Source organism: Symsagittifera roscoffensis, chromosome 3 (assembly GCF_963678635.1).
Source record: "Symsagittifera roscoffensis chromosome 3, txSymRosc1.1, whole genome shotgun sequence".
Taxonomy (NCBI): Eukaryota; Metazoa; Xenacoelomorpha; order Acoela; family Convolutidae; genus Symsagittifera; species Symsagittifera roscoffensis.
The window spans coordinates 74,446,619-74,466,656 of NC_087064.1; the positions used below are offsets into that span (position 1 = coordinate 74,446,619).

The window sequence follows — 20,038 nt, forward strand, 5'->3', positions numbered from 1 at the left end:
GCTTAAAATTCATACAACCTACGGACAATCAAATTATCCCATTCAAGTTTCAAATACCTAGATACCATGAGCACCTAATTCATAGACACTCACAGGTAAAAAGTGTCCATTCGGTGGAAAATTAAATGAAGTCATGGGGAAAATTATGGCGTAGGGTATGTTTTCTCTCTCGATTTTGACTAATCCAAAGGAAGTGGTAGAGTGTCAAGGTGGACCATATTAAAGCTCCATCAGTTTTTATTCGGATTCTTAAAAAATTTTAACATTTCACAATGAAGAAAAAAACACACATTCTTTTTTTAATTTAATTTTGATTTTTTCTCTTTTTTGAGCCTTTCGAGCTACTTTTTGGCTTTTTTTGTATGTGTTTTGAAAAATCAGCTTCGTATCTATTTCGAAAATCATAACTTTACCATTTCGAATTTTTTAGAATATCGGTTTTTGCGAGTTTTTTTTTTCTTTTTTGCTAATATGAATCGACCAATATTCTATATTCTACCGGCTTAATGGCCCCATTTGATTAGCAAAAAAAGTTTTATATGTGTTTGAGTTTTTGTTTATAAAAGTTTGTGTTTATAAAAGTTTGTTTATAAATGTGTTAATAAAAGTTTGTGTTTTTGTTTCTGAGGAAGGAATTTTTTTACACACGCTGAGCGTAGTGTAATATTACGAAGAACTTTTTCCCAATTTACGTCGCAATTAAAAGTGCTCATTTGGTGGTACTTTTGGTATATTTCAAATTAATCATATTTAAGCTTATTTAAGCAAAGGCAATTTAAAATTGCATATGTTGATGCTTAATTTTTGGCTAATCTTGGAAATTTTAATTTTTCCCAAAAACTACTGTACTGATATTCAAAAAAGGGGTACCGATGAAAAAATCGGCTGCTCTTCTATGTTCCTGTATATTTTGCTTGTCTGTTTTAATTTTTGCCCATGTTATACGGCCTTCGAAAGTTTCAGTAGGGGGATTTTCGACCCAATTGTTTTAAATTTTTTAATTTTCTCAAATTTTTTCAGTTTCAGATTGTAGTAGTAAAAGCACAAATCTGAAATGATCAATTCAATCAAAAGAACCAATCATGGGTATCTTCTCTTCTCAAGTGGTTATTCCCTAAAATCGGTAGAAAAAAATTATGACCTCAAACATACCCATTTTTTGTTTTGACATTTTGGCTAATTTAAAAAATTTTTTTGGTTCTCAAAAACTACCCCTGCAAAATTGGAGATTAAGGTTTTAACCGAAAGCAAAAAAGTCAGTTGTGCGACTCTTCTCTGCGCAAGAATCTATGCCTTAAGTTTTGGAAAAATACGGCATTAGAAAAAGTCCTATTTTTGAAATAATGCCTGATTTTTTGGAAATTTTTTTTCCCGAAAACTGACCTGCCGTTTTTGAGGTTGATATTTTATCTAACTAAACTAACATGGTGCTCAAATTTTGCCTGCGCAGTCTGTTACACCCTACTTGTTTGTAGAAAAGCCAATATGCACTAAATCCATTTCTTTAAATCCATAGATTGTCCGTAGATTGAATTCTTGAAATCTTGATAAGGAAAAATCCATTTCTTGAAATTTTTGTTATTTTTACTAGTTAAAAACTACTAGTTAAATCTGATATTAAGAGTTCAGTCTAAAATTTAGAGATTGGAAATCTTCCATGAACAAGACGCCATTTCCATGCTTTAGTAGAGAAAAGTTTATGAATTAATGAAAGTCAATTTTTTTTCGAAAACTACCCAGCCAAATCTGAGTGTAAGATTTTAGTTGAAAAAGATAGCAGTTATTTTCTCCTCAAATGAGCGACGAATCACCTACTCAAGCAGAGAAATCACAAGGGTTTTGCGTGAAGAGTTTTTTTCTAAAATTAAGCAATTCCATATCAGTACAATATGACTAACACTATTAAAAGAGGCGCTTCCAAGCAGCTGTGGCGCAGATGCCAGGACGTGAGACTCCAAATCATCAGGTCGAAGATTCGAATCCGGAACATTGTAATAATTTTTTGGTCGAAATTTCGCTACATAGCATTAACAATTTGATAGAATCTGTAGCCTCTTTATTGGTGGCTAGTGTGTGTTAGTAAAATTACAAGCGATCGCGGAGAAGATGTGAGAACGTGATACTCCTAGTCTCATCAAAAATTTTCTCAAGTGGTTTTTTAGTCTTTTCTTTTGGCCTTATTTCACTTTGTTTTAAATAACAAGTTAAAACAGAGGCTTCGCCTCTGTGTTTAAATTTTTTTCGGCTTAGGTAATTTTGGCTTTGCTACTTCTTGGTAAATTTGCGTCGCATGCTGATTCACATTCTGTTGTTTTGCATGTTTTTTTGTTTCAAACTCAGCTTTACATATTTTGATAGATCTCGTTTTTTTCGAAATATAAATATTTTCGATTTTTTTCGACAACGGCTTTCTTGTTTTGTATTGCAAGTGGTGCGAAGCTCGTCTTCGCCTCTGTGTTTTTTTTGAATTTGTTTTCTTAAATCGTTGTGTTCGCATTTTTCTGCGCTTTTTACGCAACAACTGGCTATCCTTGTTTTTTATATTCCTGCTTAAACTTCAGTTTCTTTAAAGTAGACAAAACCTCGACTAGATTAGAACCCCCCGGCTACTGTCTACCAATAAATTTGCCATCATCAATTAGGATATTTTCTTTCTTTTACTCATTTGGTTCACGTTTGCAGCAACACTGGGCTATGTTTCTTATGAAATCTTTCTTTTGAATTGGTTAGTTTGGGAGATATCTCGTGGCGTGGTGACAATGACCTTCAAACACAAGGACAGTGTGCTGTGTGTTGACTTGAATGGGGACAAACTCTGCAGTGGAGACAGTGGGGGAGTGGTGAAGGTATGATTGTATTTTGAACTTTATATCCCGGGCCAAGGTACGCGACTTAAGTCGCACTAATTGCGACCGAAAATACTTAGATGCGACCTTTACGCCCCAAAAGAGATAAATCGCGGCTTTGAGAGACAATCAAGTGAAACATTTTTCCATCCATTCTCGATCATTTCTTCAAGCTTCTTCGTAGCCAGACAGTTTAAAGAAGGGACGGAGTTGCGAGGGGGGGAGGGGGTTTGTTTTTTGCAGGATTCTAACCCATCACACTCGTTTTTGACAGACCAACTCTTAATTTTTTCTTCTAAAATATGCGAATTTAAGAAAAAGCGTGTTACTCGTGAAATATTCTTGAAGTCAAAGAGCTTTAACGCGAAGAGCTTTCATTTTTTTTTGGTTTTCTTGATTTAATTGATACTTCTTTTACTGTCTGATAAATTGTTGTGGCTCTGTTGCTCCGACTTTTGAATTACCACTTGCTAATTTTGATAATAGGTGTGGGACATCCGATATGAGCAGTTTGTGAAGGAGATGGATGGACACTCTCCCAGTCCAGTCTTGTGTCTCAACAGTGACAAGTGGCACCTCGCCAGTGGTCAGTCATCTCTTTACTCGAGGGGGGCTGATTAGTAGTGAAGTGGTTGAGGGCATCTCCTTAATCGGGGTAGGGGGTGAATGGGGGGAGTAGATGCCTGGGCCGAGAAAAACTTTTCTTACATTACCGAATTTATATCCACGGCCACCGAAATTACCGAAAAGATTCTATTTAACCGCAAAATACTATGCTCAAAACGCAACCATTTTGCCAGGCAATCTGTCAGGGAAGTTATGTAGCGACTAAAAAACAGAATATTTTTTTTCAACTGACTTTTTCTTTTTAATTTTGACATCTATTTTTAAACCTAGAAAGTCTACTAACAAGGATATCATTTTAAACCGTTGATTTGTTTTTATTAGAAAAAGACAAAAAGTATGACAAGATGTCATAGTTCGATGCACTCCGCTACAATCCATTGAAAAACAAAATTGCAATAATAGCTCAATTACATCTTTGGCATCTGGCCTAAATGCAATAAAAACATCAATTTGAGGTAATAAAATAATGATCAATGAGATCAAATGAAAGCGATGTTCAGCTATCAAATGGGTAAACAATACCGATTAAACGATAATTCAGTTGCAAATGACAGATTGTTGGCGACTTTTCTTTGGAAAAAAAAGATGAAAAACCTGATTTTTGATCAAAAACAACTAGAATTTTGAAAATTCCGACAAATACGTAACAAGAAATTCCTACAAATTGTATATGCTAGCACTAATTACAAAACGAAACGATGTTGCGATGCTATAATTTAAGAAAATATTTAAATCTCAATATAATTTTTGTTGACAACCCGGTCTTTGAGTTAATAGTAAGGGTTTTAGGTGGGAAAGACGGGACTGTGCTGATCTGGTCGATGGTGGGCAAATTCACCAGATGTCTGGGTCTGTTCCGACACCCCAAGCCGGTGATGAATGTCTACCTGCAGGACATGCGGGTGCTGAGTGGGTGTATGGATGGGAAGATGAGGATCTGGAACATAGTGAGTGGGGACTGTCTGCGACTTCTCAGAGGCAATAGTCGCTCCGAACCCATCTACCATATGTGGCCTGTCGGCGATACTAGGTAAACAGATGGAATGGAACGGATCTAGGATTTTGTTGCGATTGGGGATTTAAAAACTTCAGTTTTTAGAAACCTAGTCCTGAAAGAACCAAAAGCTCAGTATCAGTCTCCGCAAGTGAAATACGTTCACACAAGAAAATTTATTTAAAATGTGCTGGTTCTCGAGTAGTTATTAAATTCAAGTGCGGGTATGACTTCGAAAATTTCGGGACTTCGTGCAAATGAACATGGATCTTTTGATGAAAGGTACTAAATTACGAATCGAATTTAAAGTTACACAAAAGAGAATGTCTGTTGGGAAATCGTACCCGCGTCGTGAATCAGTTTGTGAATTGGAGTGAAGAACTAGCATCTAGAAACTTCATGCACATTTTTGCACCATTCATAACATGATTTTCACTATTTTATATTCTGATATGTTTGTTATTTCCTCAAAATATGACTTAATTTTTCTTGAAATTTCTAATGGCTAGTCAGTAACTTTTCAGGAATGAGATATCCCTAATTCATAGGTCTTCAGGGTTATTGCAGGGAAAATCCATCTCTGAATCAGAGCTGAAAATTTAGCGCTAATTCAGCGTTGACTTAGCCCTGATCATGGATAAAGTGACCCTGATTATAGACTGAACCATAGACGGTAATCGCCGCGATATCTCTGAATTACGATAGTTTTTCCTTTCAACTCAGCCTGGGCGACCTTTGAAATTATGATTTACCGATCAGGCAGCTTTTTGATAAAAATTTCTTGCAACGAAATTTAAGGTACCTGCTACAGCTGCCTTGACTTACATCTCTTCTCGCTGCAAACAATTCTCTGTCTGTTATTACGTTACCTCGTTCAAAAATGTTATGTCTCACTTGACGTTCGAGATGCGAATACGTTTAAGCTCAAGTAGCTTAAGATCGCTTTAATTTTTGTCTTAAATCATATGACGTATTGAATGACTTCTGTTGTTTTACCAAAAAAATCAACAAAATAAAATTTATAATAAAAGAAAATATACATTCAGCTAACCACCAGCTGGACTGGATAGTCGTGGTGCTTTTAGGATCATAATCAATACGCTGTCCAACGTGTTAGCTCTCAACTTCGAAAGGGTGGAGTTTAACTACTCGCTCGGAGAAGACAAGCCGGACATTTTGAGTGTCCGCAACAGACAGAGACCGGCTACAGTGCCAGTCGAAGGAGCAAGGGCAGGAGGAGGAGGAAGAGCGACTGGTCCGAGGTCACGAGGTCAGGCCCACGGGGAAGGCCATGGTCACGTGGTGCAATTGGGAGGGGCGGGGTATAAGCAGACTCATTCGTTTCTAAGGGCACAGAAAATGAAGCAGGTAGTCAACATTTCCGAAATATGATTCATATATTTTTTTTAGAAACGGAATTGAAATGAGCGTTCAAAACGTGCAGAAACAACTTGTGTTGGACCTGTTTTTGAATTCTTAAAAACACAAAAGTATATAATTTTAATTACAGAAATGTGCTCTTTTTAGCTATAATGTTTGGAATTATTATTAGCCAAGTGAGTTGATTGCTGATTTGTTACTCGTTGTCAGAGGACAGCTGCTGCCGCACTCAATGTGTTGGTGTTGGAAGACCCCCTCAAGGAGTATTTCGCATCCCGATACCTCATTGACCATCCCAACCCGCAACCACTTCCTCTTAACACCCCCGTATATCACACACACACACTTTTTCACTTTTTGTCACTAAATCATCGCCGTTGTCGAAGTAGTCCCACATCCTATGTGCCATCGAGCTGAAAACTTAGGTTTCTTTCTAATTACTATTACTACCATATATAAAATGAGAAATCTGGTTGCTGTGCAAATGCATACTAGGTTCTGACTTATAATTTTTCTACAGAACAAGGAAAAGTCAAAAAAGAAAATCAATTTTTGTGCATTTTTTTTTTCATTTTTGGTCGTGTTTTTTGGTCGTATGGGAAAAAAGATCAAATGTAAGCTTAAGTTTAAAAGAATAATTTTAGAAATATTTTTGTAATAATAGTTTCAACCACAGACCTTCTTTTGGCTACAGGTTGAGCTGAAAAAGATTTAATATTCCTGCCTAATGTTCGCTGATGCTCTGGGCTGTCGAAAAACTGATAAATATAATAATTAAATTTAAGATGAAAGAAAAAATCTAGGCGCCAGCGACTTCTGTGGGTGCTTGGCAGTTTGTTTTCCTAGAAAATTTGAAAGAATAAACAGGAAGAAAAAACAATAAAAAAACGTTGATAAAAATGTTTATTTTAAAATTTTTTTTAAAAAATGTTCTGGTTTACTTGTATTTTTTTCGCTTCAATCAATTGAGTCAAGTAGTTTCAGAAAAAAAATTGTTGTCGGAGAATTTTTTTGAAATATTTACTTTTCAGACTGAATTACACATTTGTTGAGACACTGAGCATGTATTTTTTTTCTCCTGCAGTTTTCACGATATTTATCAACTCATACCTATCATTCTTGCAGTAGTGTTATATCTAATTCAACCTCCGCTCCTCTTCTGATAAACTGCAGGAAACTAGGAAGCAAATTTAGTTAAATAATTTTAGCCCTAGTAGTCATGATTAGAATGACATTTAAACATTATCAAGTTCAACGTCGAGAAAAACTGGTTTGTAATTTGTAACTAGTCTACAATTGAGTGAGTGGAGCGAGCAAATTAGGTTTTTCAGATGGAAATCGATCTCATTTAAAGGAAGGAAAAAAGTTAATTTTAATCCGAGAAAATAAGTTTATTAGCTTCATTCAGCGCTTCTCTGTCATTGATAGTTTTTCATTTTTTAAAAATCTGCAAGACATTTTTTTTCGTAGATTTTTTGTTTTATTTTGTTTTTTATTCATTTTTGAAGACAAATAGAGTCGATTCTGATTATTTCACTGAAATTTAAAGTTTTTTGCTTTCCTTTACTACACTACGCCCAATATCGGTACAAGTTTCAATAAAAAAGAAAAACGTTATTTTGAAACAAAGTTTTCAACTGATTGTAGTTGAAACTTTTTGCGCTATTTACACAGCAACCTGCTACTCTTGCTTACACTTGCGAAGCACTATATTAGTATGAATTTTCTTTTGTTTCCAACTTAAGTCGCAAATAAAAGTTCTACTTTTAGTGGCACTTTTGAAGCGGTAGGCTTCAGTAGCAGTATAATTTCATGTGCTTTGGCATTTGATTATAATAAAGTTAACACAGCTGATGCATTTTTAATTCATCAAATGAACCGAAAAAAGTTATTTTTTATTTCAAACAGCAGAACAATGATGAAAAGCTCGATTTCAGAAATTTTCCAACTCAATGTAGCTCGCAAATTTCTCGTTTGCATTTTTTATAATTAATTTGGATTATGCTTTCCAATTTATTACATGCAAAATTGTGGCTTTTTGTACTTGGTTCTACTTTTGCTGATTCGAATTGGCAATTTATTAGCATATAAAGGTGCCTTATGGGTGGCTATTTTTTGGGAATTTTGAGCATCCGTGGCTGCGTTTTTAGTGCGTGACATTCAAATTTGCTAGGTCAAAGATTCGAATTCGACACGTAGCCGAGTTTTGCTTTTCTAGGATTATTTCCACTTTTCTTTTTTCACTTAATAGAGCTGTTTTTTGGTCGTGTTCTCGCAAGTATTTGCAAAGCGCAGCTTTGCTTTTTTGTTAACGAATGGAACGTTTTTTAATTTATATGGAGCGTTTTTTTTTTAGAATGGAACGTTTTTTTTTAAAAAAACAGAGCGTTTTTTTAAATATTTTGTGCCCCCCTCAGAGATTCGACCCCTTGCCGACCCAAAGGGTGTCCTTTTGTACTATTTTGAGATATCAATTTTTGGTGACGGACCCTTTAAACTTTCTAAAGGCGCCTCCTGCACCAATATATACTAACTTTAAGAGGGAAGCGCGCGCCGAAAAAACTCGATCTTTTGGCAAACAGTTTGAAAAAATACCTAAAACGGCCTTTTGGTCAAAATTTGTTCAAAACAGGGTAGTTTTAAAGCTCTGGGAAAGCTCGGAAAATCAATTTGGTCGACCAGTAAAAAGGTCGACAAAGTTTGCGAAATTTTTTTTAAAAATCCGCTCCCCCTTTCTAGAAAATCCTAGATCCGCATTGGTTCGGATGATATGAAATCATGCGCCAGACTCTCCATTTCTTGCAGAATAATAAAATACACAATATCAAAACCAAAAACTATTTTCCCAGTGAAATCGTGACTAACATTAATGCATTTTAACCACCTTAAACGAAAACCTCCTTAAAAAATGCTTTTACGTACATTATTAAGGTGCTGTGCATGAAAATTGTTGGTATTCAAGTAAAATGCAACCCACAGCTCACTAGACTGGTTCGAAAACCACCATTACTTATAAGTTACCGCTCACCCTAGTAACTTGCTTTCCGCGAAGCATTGATCGCCCAAACAAAAATCCACAAAAAAAAGTTTTATAACTTTCAAAAAATAATTTTATCGACTTTTTCATAAAATAAAATCAGTCGGTCCATTGATAGCGTTTTATTCTCACAACAACCATCTGCTTGAGTTTGATAACGTCTTTGCCATTTTTTCGTTCTGCTATTTTTGCTTGGGGGAGGAGATAGTTCAATTGGTCATTACGGGGGATGGGATTGCTTTTGATCCTTTTGATCCGTTTTTCCCTCTTCATAATCGGAACTTATACTGAGACTTTTTCAGGTTTTATAGCAGTGTAAAATGACTGGAACTACTTTGACGATGCCGACTATGTAATGGAATTTCATTTGAGTGTTCTTGAAGTATGCTGCCACTATACTTAATCCAGTGTTTCTTAGTTTGTAGCATTGGTGACTTTGCGAGTGGGCTCTTGTGGGTACCGGCATAAACTTCTGGGGCTATATAACATTTTGCCCAAACCGGGACTAATATATTTACAATTCTAGCTACTTTTGTCGTTGAACTGCCCCTTATATCATAGAAATAGCAATAAAAGTGATGCAGAAGGCAAGTTAATAAGAAACGAGAGATTGGGTTCTATTTCAATTTTTCATCGAATGAATGTAGTCGAATTGATGATGCAACAATTTCTAAAGTGAAAAGTGACCGCAAACTCATCAAAACATGACAAAAGATCCCTTGCCTTAAGATGTCAAACGAGAAGATCCCAGTCAATAAGATACCATTCCAAAAGATACCTCGTTCTAAAATACCATAACAAACAAGGCCGCTCGTATCAGGGCGAAGTTCTATGGAACCGTAATAACATGAAAAAATTAAATGTAGCAACAATGAATTTTTTTTAATTAAAGATTTTTGTGACAACCCATAAATGACACCCCATATAAAGTACAAAGTGATAAATTTCGCTCGTAGTAACAAATCAATCATGGCAAATAAGCTTCCTCCAAACAAGTTGTAAGGATTTCTTAGACGGATTAAATCTCCGCTTACGCTTTAATAGCGAAAATATATCGCGCGTTAATTGTCCTAATTTGACCCAAGTGGCAATCTTTAAACCCCATAACTTTACTAAAAATAATCACAAGCAAAATATTTTTGTTCCGACTTTCGATATGAAAGTAATGGAATGTTTGTACTCGGAGTGGGTTTTTTTTCTTCAGAAAAATTGTGACTTTTTAACTAGCCATTTTTGACAGAATTTTTAAATATCATTCGAGAGGTAAATAATCGAATTGAAAAGTTATTTCACTTGTGATCATTTTTCGTAAAGTTGGTACAATTACGCGCGATATATTTCGCGCTATTAACGAGTAAGCGGAGATTTAAACCATCTTAGAAACCGTTCCAAATTGGTTGAAGGAAGCTTACTTACCATATTGATTTGTTACAAGGAGCGGAATCTATTCTTTTGTTCTTTATATGGCGTGTGGGGGGATGACTTTCATTGCTTTTTGTTTTATTATACTTAACTTTTTAATGTTATTACTGCTCCATTAACCTACCTTAAGAGGCAGTCGGAACATTCAGGGCTTCCCCTTGATACGAGCAGTCTTATTGCAAATTTAAGCTCAAGTTTACGATACTTTTTGAATCATATAAAAAAAATTCCGTCAAAAATGGCTAGTTGAAAAGTCGAAGTTTGCCTGAAGAAAAAAAACACCCCGAGCACAAATATTTCGTTATTTTCGTTACAAAAATTGTCGGAAAATGACGAAAAATCAAAAAAAAATCGAAAATGAGGTGGTTAATTGATGAAAGCAAAATCAAACTTCGGTTGAAATCAAAGAAATAACAAATTTTTTGCTGCACAGTTTTCGAATATAAATGACCTTGCTAATCACTTGGCCTTCAAATTGAAACTCAAACTTCAAAAGAGCTTAGGCTACTAATGAACTTGAAAAGCCTGATTTTTCTGACAACCGAAGTCAGTACAAAAATTGAAATTAAGTTTTTGCGAAATACTAAAACTTTGAAATCATTTTCATAAGGAATCACTTGCCATTTTATTTGATAAAAAAATATCAATTCTCAGTTTTGATGATTTTTTTTTTCGCTAGGCGCAAAACTCAAAGCGCCTAAAGGCGTTTACCCCCAACCTATTGTCCGGTAAAGAAGGGCAATTGCTCTAAGATTAAATCGCTAGAGATCAAATTGCTATCAAACATTTTAAAATTTAGTGTTTGGTTTTTTGCGAGGTTCCCCAAGTAAAAGTATTTTTTTTACTATTCAATGAGTAAAATAGTGAGAATGAATGCAGAGTATATACCTTTTCACTAAAGTTGTTCGAATTCAAGGCCATATTAATATTAATTGAAACACACGCCGATAGCATCTTAATTCGAACTAGAGTCCAATTTGAATTTAGTTTTCTTAGATTTGCGTTGTTCATTAATAGGGCGAACCAAATTAAGATACCATTACTCTGGATTTTTTTTCTGATTACTTTTTGATCATGACATTTGTCCATAATTCATGGGATCTTTTAATTGGCATGGGATCTTGTGGTATGGGCGATTTTTGTACAAGGGATTTTTTGGTACGGTATTTTTCGTCCTGACACCCAAAATTTAAATGTTACCGTTCTCCTTTTGATGTTTTCCAAATGAGAATGAAAGAACGGATACTTTCTAAGTAGACATGTCATAAAGCAGACACGTCACAAAGTAGACAAATACTATTTTCATCAATCAGATTGAAACAAATAACTATTTAAAAAAATTTTTCTGCGTTTGTTTTTCTAAATCTAAATTCCGATTTGTTAATATTTGTATTTGTCTACTCTTTGACGAGTATTAAATAAAGTTTGTCTACATTTTGACCGCACTCCGAAAAAACATTGGTTACAATTCCTCTGTTAATCCGTTCCAGGTGGGAGGGACCAACCCGCGCATCCTTACACATCCGGAGGTGCCTGGATCGGACTACAGGAGACCCCAGACAAGTGGCAGTGTTATCACCACTCAAAAAATGCCCAAGAAAAAGGGTACTTAGTTGACGAAAGAATTAGAAGAATTAATCTAATTTGATATATTTGCTGGTAGGGCGACAATTCGTAACAGGCGACAAATCTTAACAAGCGACATTTGGTAAAAAGGCTATGGCAAGTAGAATACGCTTGCTCCGCTGCGCTTACATACTGCGCGTGAATCAGTGTTCCCCGCTTACCCTACAGTTACGAATTGTCGCTTGTTACGAATTGTCGCCTGTTACGGATTGTCACCTGTTACGAATTGTGGCGTCACGATATTTGCTTGTTCTGTGGAAACGCAAAGATGTAACATTTTCCTTCGGTAGCTTTGCACTTTTGAAAATTCAAGTTCGAACGATACATGGCTCTCTAACTTCCTTTTTTTTAAAATTGACTCACGTCTTCAAGTTGTTACAATGTGTTTTCTTAACGTATATCAAACAATTTTGATTTTGTTACTTTTTCTAGTGTGTTAGTTCATTTCATATTTTAGCACAATTGATTTCGCGGCCGCAGACAATCGACTCCGACCAGTATTCCGAATGGGGGTCCGAATTAGGAGCACCCACCACAAGCAAACCGACCAGAAGTCGTGCCGCAGTCGGATCCAAGTCCATCCCAACAAGTGCCGCCAAGAGCTCTCGTAGTTCACATCCTCCGACGACAGCTCCCGGGACGACAACTTTGACGGGACCTCTGGATTCCAACTTCCAGTTCCAGGCACTGCAGTCGGTGCAGATGCTCTCGAAGCAGCAGTTGAGCCAGCCGAAGAACACCAGCTATACTGCCGACACCTCGGAACCCGATCCGAACTTGAATGAAGCCGAGAAGCGAAGACGAAACTCTACTATTGCGGGGTACAGTTTTCATTCTGTTTGCTGACTTTACAACTGGTAGTTTTGCCTGGAATTTTAAACTTCAAACAATCAAGTTTTTTTTAACTTTTTGTTTCTGCTGAACAATTAAAAGGAACAGGAACTGAAGCAAGGATCTCTGGTTCGAATCTTGATCAGTCGAAACACTTTTCCCCTTCATTCTATCCCTCTTTCTGAGGTCTATGTTCTGATTATCTGTATGACTATCTGATTGGTTTTCAGAACTATCCAGTACAACAGAGCGAATCTGAACTTGTCGGAGGCACTGGCTCTGTTGCGTGCCCAGAAGAGACAGACTAACCAGCGCAACATCACCCAGGACCAGATCTATCTCACTGTCAACATGATCAAGCAAGCAGTTCACCCTGATGGTGAGAGTGTAATTTAGGGGTATATATTTTTGCCAAAAATGCTATTCAGTTACATAAAAGACTGCTCGTACGTATATCAGGGCAAAGTCCTGAATGTTCCGACTGCACTTAAGGTCATATAAAAAGTACGAAACGATGTATTTAGCTTATCTTGCTCTAGAAGTATGACCAAATTAATGGCCTTAATTCATTTTGGAACGATTTAATCCACCGCTTGAGCGTTTTATAAAAACTCAATATTGCGTGTTAATTATCCCTAAAAAGCCAAATTAGCAAAGTTCAACTCCCATATTTGTACAAAAAACGATCACAACTGAAAAGCAACGCCAAGTGTTTTGTTCCGTTTTTTTTTTCAATTTTCATGTTTTATATAGAATTTTTTTCTTTCTTTTTCAATAACCATTTCATTGCAGTTTAACAGTTTATTTGTTTTCCTTTTTACCAAAATCGCTATTAAAACACACCCGTCTCACGTTCAAGTAGAGAAGGGAATTTAATGTTCAACGGCGCATTAATGGTTGAACGTGGGGTTCGGGGTTGTTTCCAATGGCTAAGCTCCGCCTCTTTTACCAACTCTCATCTCACCCAGTTTTCCCCCTCGTCTTGTTTATCGCGTTCTGTTTAAAAACTGAAGAAGGGTTAATTGGGGCTCAGTTTTATATCTATGATGGATTATAATATAATGGATTATATTTATCTCGAAAAGCTAAAAATTCAATCGGGTAACTAAAATTTCAAATGCTTGGTGCAGGTAACTAAACTGCTCGTTTATTATTTTGATACTGAAAGTCTAACGGGAATTTTCAATGCATGGCGATTTATCTCGAACAGCGAATTCTTACAAATTCATTTTGGGCAAGCAAATTGGTCATTATATTTCCATATAAGACTCAGCTCTTAATTGTTCCGACTTTCAAAGAAAACGGATTATTTATGCTCGGAGTGGTTTTTTTCAGTCAATTTTCGCCGATCGAATTAATAGTTTTCGACAAAACTTTTTTACCCCATTGAAGATATCGACTTCCTGATTGCGAACTGAATCTGAAAAGTCTTACAAAATCTCATTCTGAAATTGAAATGATTTCAGAAACACAAACGCACCCACAATTTTGAATCGCAGAATTTGAGCTACAGCCTGAGGTAAAACAAAAAGGACTCTATTTTGGTGAGATAAATATAAATTATAGTGAACTTGTTGTAGCAGTTTAAATTCCACTTTTTTAAAGAGATGAGACCTCTTTTCTACAAAACTTGAAAACAGCAGAAAACCATGCCGAGCCCAAAATGATAAATTTTCCGACTATTAATGCAAAACCTTAAAAGACAGCCCAGGTTGAAGTTGAATTGCAATTCCAAAAAAATAACCAAAAAAATTGCATGTAGTTCTTAAGCAGAGGCACAACAGCGGTTCGCCGTGATGAGCTGTACAGCTCGTATGTTGGTCCTATCCCTCGTGGATAAATGATCTTAATTCAGAAATGTATCATTGTTATTGCATCAATGTAATTTGCATCCATGTTTCATAGATGAAACACGAAGAACATCGTTATAGTGACACTGCAACATGAATGATACATGGATGCAAAAAAATGAAAGATCTATTATACTTATCTGAATTGCAATGCAACTTCAACCCGGGAGTACTGTAGTATCAAGGCAAAACCCTGAAATATTCCGATTGTCTTCTTCTCTTTGAGTGACTAAAACAGTTAACTGGTTAATTTCGAGTGAACTTCATAGTGCAGAAGTGATGAACTTAAACTTTTTCACCAGGAAAGACGAGTGAAAACACAGCTAAAAATGTGTCCAACCCCCACTTCTACACCACCGCTTGTCCTTCACCCGTCCCGCCAGAAACCTTGCAAAACAGACCCGGCTCAGCACCTTTCGAAATAGACCCTAGACAGAGGACCAGCACGTCCGAATTCAACAGTTTCCGACCGCGTGCACCTCCGCCGCCTCCGGTCGAGAAACCGTTACCGGAACCAGTGTCGGAGCGGGCGGCAACTCACTTCGTGAAAAAAGTCCACCCGACAAAAGAGTCGAAGATCATACCGTCTAAAGTGAAATCTACAATTCCACCAATCGTGGACGTCAAGACAGCGTCGACCAATCAGAATAGAATACGCAAAACGCCAGCCAATCAGGAACAAGATGGTTAGATATTTCAAGCGAACTTCCGGATTATCAAAAAAATTGAAAAAAAATATGAGTGAAAATAGTTCAAAATCAATTTTATGCAAGTGACATTCTTACATGTAAGTTTTTTTTTGATGGAATTAGTTTTTGTGATGTCAAAAGCAATTTTCTAAGAAAAACTTGTTCTGAAACTCTTATGGAAGGTGTCACGTTTGTAGATTTATGAGTACAGCGGGAAAGTTAACTTTTGAATTGCCAAGCTGGAAAAAAAGTACCGAGGCGTGGTTTATACGCCGGGAAAGGACGGAGGGGGGGGGGGGCGGCGGTGGTGGCATGCTAGTAAAATTAAGTAGTAAAAGTGTTTAGTAAAGTTCCTGTTTTTCCTCTAGAACTGCGCCCTGTGTCTACTGCCCGAACTTCAATTAGCCGACACCAGTCGCCCATGTTGCTCAATTCCAAGTTCAAACCCAACTCAACCCTAGCTCAACCGCCCTCATTCAACCGATCCAAAACGCAACACGATTCTCTCGGGGGTGCAGCAGTTTTTAATTTAGGGGCGAGTGGGAATAGCTGCGACCCTTTCAAACAGTACGCTAGTGTAGACCTTCGAACTCTGACTCAGTGGAATGAATATGAGAAGAGATTTGAGGCTGAAAATGAGCAGCAGGCAAAGAAAAAAGAAGAAAAAGAAGACCGAGAGAGGTACAGACGGTGGCTGAAAGTGGCCACTAATGCCTCTCGGCCTAACGCCAATCAGATGTCCTCTTAGCCGAATAAAGAGACTTGTTCGGAATTTAGAGAAAAGTTCAGATAGACCGAATTTATTCAAAAGAGCAAATTATCTCTTTCAGCCAATTTAACATACAAAAACTTTTTTTTCAGAAAAACAGTATGAAATTCGCCTGAAATTTCTTGTTTTCATGAAAAATTTGTCTAAAAATGGCAGAAAGCTCTTTTTAGTTAATTCGGTCCATCCAAAATAATTGTTCCGACTTTCGATACGAAAGTAACGGAATATTTGTGCTCGGGGTGGGTTTTTTTTCTTCAGACAAATTTCGACTTTTTAACTAGCCATTTTTGACGGAATTTTTTTTATATCATTCGAAAGCTATTGTTGTCTTGAGCTTAAATTTGAAAAGATATTTCACCTGTGATTATTTTTCGTAAAGTTACGGGGGTTTAAAGATTGTCATTATGGCCAATTTGGGACAATTAACGCGCGATAAATTTCGCGCTATTAACGCGTAAGCGAGATTCAATCTGTCTTAGAAATCGTTCCAAATTGGTTCAAGGAAGCTTATTTGCCATAATTGATTTGTTAATAGGCGCAAAATTTATCACTTTGTACTTAATATGACGTGTGGGGGGATGTTTTTACATAAAATCTCAAATTTTTTCAAAAAAATTTTTTAATTTTTTTATTACTTTGAATATTTTTTATCTTATTAATGCTCCATAGACCTTAAAAGGCAGTCGGCAGCTTCGCCCTGATACGAGCAGTCTTGTTGCATTTTAAATTGAATTATTTCAGCTCTACCAGCCGCGCTAATATTGCATAAAAGTAACAGTTGATAAATTTGGTTTTGTTATAGTTCGAACGAGAAAGATATATTTTTCTTGGCCTGTTTTTATTCGGAGGAGATCGTGTTTTTTTATTTGCAACAATTTTGCAAAATATTGAGCAATCAAAATTTGAGAGAGCATTTGATTATTTTTGTCACATTTGATTAAAATTTTGCAGAATAAACTTCAAACTTTTCTCTGGTTCCCATCTTTTAACTGCAAAACTACATAAAACCGTACAATTTAACTCAGTTTAATTCAATACCTTAGCGTCCTAAAATCACTACATACCAAGGCCATATATGCTAAAGAAGTCGTTTGATTCCAAAATTAAAAAGAATTTTAATTCAAAGGAAATGTTGGTAATATAAAAAAAAACAGGAGAATGTTTTGCCATTTGAAACCAGAAACTAATGCTTTACATAGTCCGCAAAAAGTCCTTTTTACCCGGGATGACCGAAACTTCTTATCATACAATTCCCATATATGAGAAACTTCTTGTCATACAATTCCATACAATGCCATACGTACAGAACATTGTATGAAATCTCTATGATAAACATTTTTCCATAAATGAAAATTGTATGATAGATGCTTTTCCATAAACCAAAAAGTTTGATTTTTTCTTTCTAAATTTATTTCTGAAATATTTTCGGTTGTGTTTGCAGCCGAACACAAGTGACAAAGACCTTGGTTACTCGAAGCACCAAAGGTTGGACGGTCTTTGCATTTATAATGCATAGAAAAGGACCTGAATTCGGTTGTCTTTCACAATTGATATAAAAAAAGCAACAAATTTTTAGTTTTTGGCAAAATTTTTTAATGGTGATTATTTTAAATTTTTGAATTTTCAAATTATCAGACATTGATCAAGGCATATATAAACACCCCATACAAAGGAAATAGGAATTTTCAGCGTTTTTGAAGAAAAAAAATTAAGTCAAAAGAAAATAAAAGCCAATATTATTGTAACCAAGACTACGTTATGCACACAAAAAATTAAATTTTGCATGCAAAAAAATTTTTTTCGAAAAATGTTTGTTTGCGTACGAAATTCGATTTGCGGTTGAAAAAAAAAACGAAAAATTTTTGTGCCAAATTTTCAAAATTACTTGAAAATTTTTTTGTGTCGCCATCAAAAAAATGCCAGTCATACAATTTCCATAAATGGGAATTGTATGATAAGCATTTTTTTCAAAAAACGAAAACCTCAGTTTTCTATCACCAGACTGTTTTATTAGAATCAAACAGCCACAGAAATAAGTTTATACCAGTTTTCAACCATTTTTAGAACTGTATTTTTGGTGTATGGAGGTCAACCCGGGTATGGAATTGTATCATAAGCATTTTTGGTGTATGGAGGTCAACCCGGGTAAGCAAAAATGACCTTTTTAATCATTCCAATGGCTAGCGTGAATCAAAATGAAAAACTTTTTAATGAACCTCAAAGGCTCACAAACTAAAAAAAACTTCTCGTATCAAGGCGAAGCCCTGAATGTTCCGAATGCCTTTTAAAGTCTATGGAGCAGTAATAACATGAAAAAAGTAAATGTAATAAAATAAAATTAATTTTTTTAATTTGAGATTTTTCTGTAAAAAAACATCTCCTACACGCCATATAAAGTACAAGGTGTTAGATTTTGCTCCTAGTAACACATCGATTATGGCAAATAAGCTTCCTTCAACCAATCTGGGAGCCTTTTTAAGATTGATTAATTTTCCGCTTACGCGCTAATAGCGCAAAGTATATCACGCATTAATTGTCCCATATAGGCCAAAATGGCAATCTTTAAACCCCCGTAACTTTACGAAAAATAATCACATATGAATTCTTTTTATCGAATTCTTAAGAAAAAAATCAGAATTTTTGAATTGATGGCATAGTTTATTAGGTTCACCAGCCCGTAGCCCCAATCTAGCGTTATATTTTAAATTGAATTGTCCTGAGATCGATACGTTGGAAGCAGACCGTTTTAAGACGAGGTTAAGTCTTTCTTTCGTTCGAAGGTTTTTCCGTGTGAACATAACGGAATATTTGTGCTCGGGGTGGTTGAGTGAAGCGTATTTGCCAGAATTGATTTGTTACTAGGAGCGAAACTTATCACTTTATATGGCGTGTGGGGGGATTTGCACAAAAAAAACCTCAAATAAAAAATCTTTCTTTTCATTTTATTACAAAGATTTTTTTGACGTTATTACTGCTCCATAGACCTTAAAAGGCAGTCAGAACATTTCAGGGTTTCGCCTTGATACAAGTATTCTTGTATACAGTAGCGGATTTAGGGGGGGGGGGGCGGACGCCTTCCCTCAAGGATTCGACCCCCTGCCGACCCAAAGGGTCCTAATTTCTCCTATTTTGAGATATCTATTTTTGGCGAAGTACACCAAAATGTTTCCAAAGGCGCCTTCGGTGCCATTATATAGTAATTTGAAGGCGGGGCGCGCGCCGAAAAAACGCGAATTTTTGGTCAAAACTTTCCAAAAGTTGCCTAAGAACGCCTTTTTTGGCCTGTTTTGTCTTTCAAAATTTTGCCTGCGGCGCAGAAAATTTGGTCAAAATTAAGTATTTATGGTGATTTGGGAGAGCTCCGTAAATCAACTTGGTAGACCTAAAAAAATGTCGACAAAATTTTGGAAATTTTTTTGAAAATCCACCCCATCGAGAAAATCCTAGATCACTCCCAGCTTTTATATGTTTAAGACCATAGCAACTCTGAAATTTTCGTGTTTTCATGTGTCTGAATTTAAGACAAAGTGTTCTTAAAGCTTTGCTCTGAAACTTATTGCAACATTTCTAGAATCTCAAGCGCTGAGAATATACTTATGATTGTGACACTAGATTTCTTAATATTAAAATTGAAAGCTCCCCTACAGGTTAGTTAGAGAAAAATTGAGACCAAGTTAGCGTTGGTTTTCAGTTTTTTTTTTGGCTAAAGAAGTGTATATGCACACTAATGTCTAGCCAGATATGCTAATGTGAACAAAACAGCTTTTGAGTAATTTTTAAGTTTACAACGATCAACCAGAAACAATTTTAAAAAATTTTTGATTAAATTTTTGCTCAATGGGAACAACTACACCTAATTACATCTAGTTGCTTGCATGTGTGTGCGTTCTTTCAAATGAATTAGAGCTTAGTTGATAGATCAAATTGAGTGACTTGACTAAATCTTAAGTGATTGGAAGAACGGCAG

The 20,038-nt window shown here is 35.9% G+C and overlaps 1 protein-coding gene across 1 annotated transcript in view; it reads left to right on the forward strand.

Annotated features, from left to right (window-relative positions):
- Positions 1-16,127, forward strand: part of LOC134842401 (uncharacterized) — a gene marked incomplete at its 5' end in the record, with an annotated part of 34,319 nt that extends 18,192 nt beyond the window's left edge. The window contains 10 exon segments of the mRNA XM_063858722.1: positions 2,731-2,846; positions 3,333-3,432; positions 4,263-4,503; positions 5,553-5,835; positions 6,058-6,174; positions 11,797-11,911; positions 12,390-12,753; positions 12,994-13,142; positions 14,916-15,299; positions 15,671-16,127. Coding sequence (XP_063714792.1) covers positions 2,731-2,846; positions 3,333-3,432; positions 4,263-4,503; positions 5,553-5,835; positions 6,058-6,174; positions 11,797-11,911; positions 12,390-12,753; positions 12,994-13,142; positions 14,916-15,299; positions 15,671-16,050 — 2,249 coding nt within the window. The 3' untranslated portion in view covers positions 16,051-16,127.
- Positions 16,128-20,038: the final 3,911 nt, after the last annotated feature.